This window comes from Pteropus alecto, unplaced genomic scaffold, assembly GCF_000325575.1.
Source record: "Pteropus alecto unplaced genomic scaffold, ASM32557v1 scaffold584, whole genome shotgun sequence".
Taxonomy (NCBI): domain Eukaryota; kingdom Metazoa; phylum Chordata; class Mammalia; order Chiroptera; family Pteropodidae; genus Pteropus; species Pteropus alecto.
The window spans coordinates 69,209-75,114 of NW_006434844.1; the positions used below are offsets into that span (position 1 = coordinate 69,209).

Below are 5,906 nucleotides of genomic sequence, written 5' to 3' on the forward strand. Positions count from 1 at the left end.
CAAATTTACATTTAATATAATTACTGATATGGTTGGATTTAATGCTACCATTTTTTTGTTCATCCCTTCTCTTTTTTGTTTTTGCTCAACTTAGTTGAGGCAAAATGTACATATGGAAAAGTGCACACATTTTAAGTATACAGTTCTATGAGTTACAACAAAGGTATACACAACAAATTCAACATGAAGAAATAGAACATTTCCCTCGCTCTCACAATTCCCCTTGCGCCTCTTGACAGTCAATTCCCTCCTCTATATTCTGCCCCCAAACAATGAATAGATTAGATTTGCCTTTTTTAGAATTAAATTTGAACAGAATCATACAGCATGTACTCTTCTGAGTCCACCTTCTTTTACCTAGCATAATTATTTTGAGATTCATCCAAGTTGTTGGATGTTTCAGTGGTTCATTCTTCTTTATTGCTGGGTGGTATTACATTGCACAGATCTGCCATAATTGGTTTAACCATTCACCTGGTGATGGACATTTGGGTTGTTTCCAAATTTGGTTTATTATTAATAAAGTTGATATGAAAATTTATGTACAAGTCTTTGTGTGAACATATGGTTTTAATTATCTTGGGTAAATAGCAGAAATGGGATTGCTGGGTCATATGGCAAGTTTAAGTTTAACTTTCTAAGAAACTGAAGAACTGGTTTTCAATATGGTTGTACCAATTTACATTCCTACCAGCAACATATGAGCTTTCCATTTTGTCTATTATTCTCTTTTAGTCACCCTTATATCTTTCAATTTTATTCTTCCTTTTCAAGTTTGATTTTCCTATTCTAGGTTCTTTGCATTTCCATATAAATTTTGGAGTCAGTTTGTCAATTTTTGTAAAAATAAGGATTCTTATTGAGCTTGCAATGAATTTATAGAATAGTGTGGTGAGAATGTACATCTTAAGAATACTGGGTCTTCCAATCCATGAACATGACATATTTCTCCATTTATGTAGGTTTTCTTTAATTTTTTTAATCAACAGTTTTCGGTTGTTACTATAAAGGTTTTGGACATATTTTATTAAATGTATCACTAGGTATTTCATGTTTTGAGATAAATGATAGTGATTTTTAAAATTTCACTTTTCTTTTTTGAAGATAGGATTTTCTACACATACAAACATGTCATCTCTAAATAAAGATAATTCTATTTCATTTTTTTCCAATTTGTATGTCTTTTATTTCTCTTTCTTTCATAGTGCACTGCCTAGGATTTCCAAGACAAGATTGAACAGAATTCTTTTACTGTTAACTATCACGTTAGCTATAGGATTTTTATAGATTTCGTTTATCAGATTAAGAAAGTTTCCTTCTAGTCATAATTTTCTGAGAGTTTTTTTATCATGAATGGTTGTTGAATGTTGCCAAATGCTTTTTCTGCATCTATTAAAAATGATCATATTTTTTCCTTTATTTTATTAATATGATGAATGACACTGATTCACTTTTTAATGTAAAACCAATCTTTTATTATTGGATAAATCTCACTTAGTCATGATATATCATCCTCTTTATATAGTGCTGGATTAAATTTGCTAATATTTCATTAATTTTTTCCTGTGTAACTTCACAAAGGATATTGGTCTATGGTTTTCTTTTCTTACAATATCTTCATCTGGTTTTGGTATTGCTGGCTTCATGAAATGATTCACAAAGTGTTTCTCCTCCTGTACTTTCTGAAAGAATCTGTATAGGACTGGTAATATTTCTCCTTTATGTATTTGATAGTATTCACTAAAAAACTCATGTGAGCCTGAAGTTTTCTGTTCCATTTCTTTCATAGATTTAGGGATATTCAAATTTTCTACTTCATGAGTTAGTTTTAGTAATTTGGTTCATTCAAGGAGTTTGTCCATTTCATCTAAGTTGGCAAATTTGTTCATAAATATTGCTCCTAATATTCCCTGGTTATACTTTTTATAAGTTTTATAAAAAGTATAACCAGGGAAAAAGCAGAAATTGTCAGACTGGATAAAAAGGCAAAACAAAACTATATACTAAGCATAAGAAATCCACTTTAAAAATAAAGACGTAGATATGAAAATGTAAAAAGATGGATAAAGATATGCCATGCAATCTATGAAAGCTTTCAGTTTCATAGATTTTTCTCTATCATTTGTCCATTTTAAATTTCTTTTCATTTCTGCTCCTATCGTCATTATTTCTTATTACATAGTTAGATTTTAATTTGCTCTTCTATGTCCGATGTTCTGCAATATTGTTCTATCAATTACTAAATGAAGAATGTTAAAATATTTACCTCTGATTATGGATTTCTGTATTTCTCCTTTCTTTTCTGTGTTTTGTTTCATGTTTTTTGAAACTCTATTATTTGTAATACATATATATTTAAAGTTATTATGTTTTCTTCATGAATTGACCCCTTTATCATTATCAAATATTCTCTGTCCCATCATATTCCTTGTTCTGAAGTCTTCTCGGCCTTCTATTAATATAGCCACTCAAAATTTCTTAAGATTATAGTTTGCATGGCATATCTTTATCCATCTTTTTACATTTTCATATCTACGTCTTTATTTTTAAAGTGGATTTCTTATGCTTAGTATATAGTTTTGTTTTGCCTTTTTATCCAGTCTGACAATTTCTGCTTTTTAATTGAGCATTTAGATCATTTACAATGAATATAATCAGTGATATGGTTGAATTTAAATCTACCATCCTGCTATTTATATTTCTCCCATGTGTTCTTTGTTCCTCTTTCCATCTTTTCATGACTTCTTTTAGATTGAGTAATTTTTAGAATTCTATTTTATGTATATATATATATACATACACATATATATTAGATCTAGAGTTTCTAATATATAATATGTAATGTATAACATATAATAATATATAAGTAATTTAAAATCATTTCACTTATAATATAATAGCATTATAACAATATATTTTCATTACCCATTCATATCCTTTGTACTATTGTTGTCATACATTTTATTTCTATAGAATTTATAAACCCCACAGTATATTATTAATATTTTTGCTTTAAACAGATTGCTGTGATTTAAAGAAATTTTAAAATGAGAAAAATTATTTTATATTTATATACATATTTTCCATTTCTTGGACACTTCCTTCCTTCATGTAGATCCAAGTTTCCATCTGGTATCATCCTTCGTTGTGGATAAATGTCTTTAACATTTCTTACAGTGCAGGTTTTCTGCTGACAACAAATTATCTCCATTTTTATATATCTGAAAACATTTTTATCTTGCTTTTTTTTTATTGAGGTAAAATTGACATAATGTAAAGTAAACAATTTTAAAGTGAATAGTTCAGTGTCATTTAGTGCATACACATGTAAAGGAATTTCCAAGGATCGAAAACAAGAGAGCAGTAGAGAGATTAGCCTTACATAGGAGGGCAGAGCCCTCTTCCACGAAGGCATTAAATAGATAAAGATATTTGTTGCTGTAAGTCGGAAGATGCAATATGGGGCAAGAAGCTGACAGACCTCTTGCCTGATGATCAGAGAGGAGAGGGGAGGGCGTATCACAGAAAGCCTGGTAGGCTGTGAGGAGGACTTCGGCTTTGACTTTGAATGAGATGGGAGGCACTGAAAGGTTCAGAGAAGGAGGGACCCGATTGATATCTTATCGCTGGTCCTAAATTGGGATTCTGCTGGGTTGGTGATGGTGAAATAATGAGGCCATTTCAGATAATCACGAAGTCCAGGATCACTTGTTCAGGGAGTTTCTGATGGATTGACTTTGATGTCCTTACAGGAGGTACATGCACTGTGACTTCAAGGTCTGTGCACTTCCTATTGTGTGGGGCCTGATGGGCTTACCATTCCCATTCCCTGGCCTCTACCTTACCACTGGCCTCTTCGGCCTGACCTCATTTCTCCAATTCTGAGTCTTATTACTTTAAGCTTGAAATCTGTCTTCTCTGTCTCTAGACCTTCCCTCACTCCCACTCCCTTTTGTAAGTTGGAACTCCAAACTGAGACCCTCATCTGACTCTGAGCTGGACTCTGCTGACAGGTGCAAGTTTCTGTGTGTGGTTCCATACAGCTGGAGAATGAGACCTTAGTGTCCCAGTTTCTTCTGGAAGGATTGACTGACACAGAGGAGTTGAAGCCCTTGCTCTTTGCCACCTTTCTGCTGGTCTACATAGTGGCTGTGGTTGGGAACCTGGGCATTTTCTGCCTTATTGTAATAGACTCCCGACTCCACACTCCCATGTACTTCTTCTTAGCCAACCTTTCACTGCTGGACACTGCCTATATCTCCAATACGGTGCCCCAGGTGCTAGTGCATTTGCTGGCACCAGTGCGGACAATGTCCTATCGTGCTTGTCTAACCCAGATATTCTTTCTCCACTTCCTGGCGCCCTGGGAGTGCTTTCTGCTCACAGCCATGTCCTATGACCGCTATGCAGCCATCTGCCAGCCACTCCACTACCTAGTCCTCATGGGCCAAAGAACCCGGACAGGACTAGCTGTAATCTCCTGCCTTCTTGCCTTGGCCAATTCACTCACCCACACAATCCTTGCTGCTCTACTCAAGTTCTGCAGGCCTCGCCTCATCACCCACTTCTTCTGTGACCTCCCTCCACTTCTCAAACTCTCTTGCTCCAGTACACAAGCAAATGAACTTGCACTATTCTTCTTCAGTTTTCTGGTGGCTCTTGCACCCTGCACCCTGGTTGTGATCTCCTATATACACGTTGTAGCTGCTGTTCTTAGGATTCGCTCTGCCGAGGGCCGAAGAAAAGCCTTTTCCACCTGTGGCGCTCATATCACTATGGTCTGTATTTTCTATATCACTTCAGTCCTCTGCTACATTCTTCCCAGTTCCGCATACTCCGGCTTGCGAGACCGGGTGCTCTCTGTGCTGTATGTGGTCCTCACTCCCATGCTCAACCCCATCATCTACAGTATGCGAAACAAAGATGTAAAGAGGGCTTTGTTCAAGGCCCTTGGGAAAGAAAGTGACTCCTAAGCACTAGTCACATCAAATTAAGGCTATGCACCTTCTCCACAGTGAGGGTGGCACATGCTTAATGCTTTGGGGGTTAAATCCAATCACACAGGAGTTTGAAATTTAACGTAGATGGTCTATTTGGTGAATCCTATTTTGTGTGCCAAGTTTTCCCCCATTCCAGCAAAGATCAAATATTTCTGTTGCATATTTTTTGTTCTAAAACATTATTTTCCATTTATGGAAGTAAAACATGGTCACTGAATAAGTTGTGCAGTTACAAAAACATAAAATAATGAAGAAATACCCTCCACAATCTTACCACCCAGAGAGAACCACTGTGAACATTTTGATGGTTCTCTTCAGGTTTCTTTTTGAGCTACAAATGTGTGTGCATGCATTTTTAAAACAGGGAAACACATTTGGAATTAGAATGTATTTAAAGTTCTGGATGCTTAAATATTATTAATTTTTTCAACTATGATATGTTTATTGTAAAATCATTCATGCTTTATACAAAGGTGTCTTGTTAGAAAGTAAAAGCTTCTCATAATCGGAGTCTCTGCACTAACCACTATGAACAGTTTTATGTGTTTTCTTCCCGATTTTTTTCTAGGATATATTAACTTGCATTTATATTTTTGAGATAAATAAGATCACATCACACCCAAATTGGCTGTTTATAATTCTTATTCCATCAATTCCACGTTGCTGTCGTTTGTATAATTTTCTACTGGATTGTCTTTCACGTATTGATTTCTAAAAGTATTTTCATTTTATAAATACTAGCTTTAGTTTACTATTTAGGTTACTAATTTTTTCCTAATGTGCTTGTCTTTTCATTTTATTTATGATGTTTTATTCTGTAATAGAATTTAACATTTTTGTGTAATTACACATTGATTTTATTTTTTTGGTTTCTGGATTTTATATCCTGCTTTGTTTATTATTTGA

The 5,906-nt window shown here is 34.4% G+C and overlaps 1 protein-coding gene across 1 annotated transcript in view; it reads left to right on the forward strand.

Annotated features, from left to right (window-relative positions):
- LOC102879744 (olfactory receptor 3A3) overlaps positions 1–4,973 on the forward strand; it is a 21,206-nt gene extending 16,233 nt beyond the window's left edge. Inside the window, exon 3 of the mRNA XM_015588423.1 lies at positions 4,014–4,973. Within this exon, the coding sequence (XP_015443909.1) occupies positions 4,014–4,973 (960 nt within the window). The remainder of the gene's footprint in view (positions 1–4,013) is intronic.
- Positions 4,974–5,906: the final 933 nt, after the last annotated feature.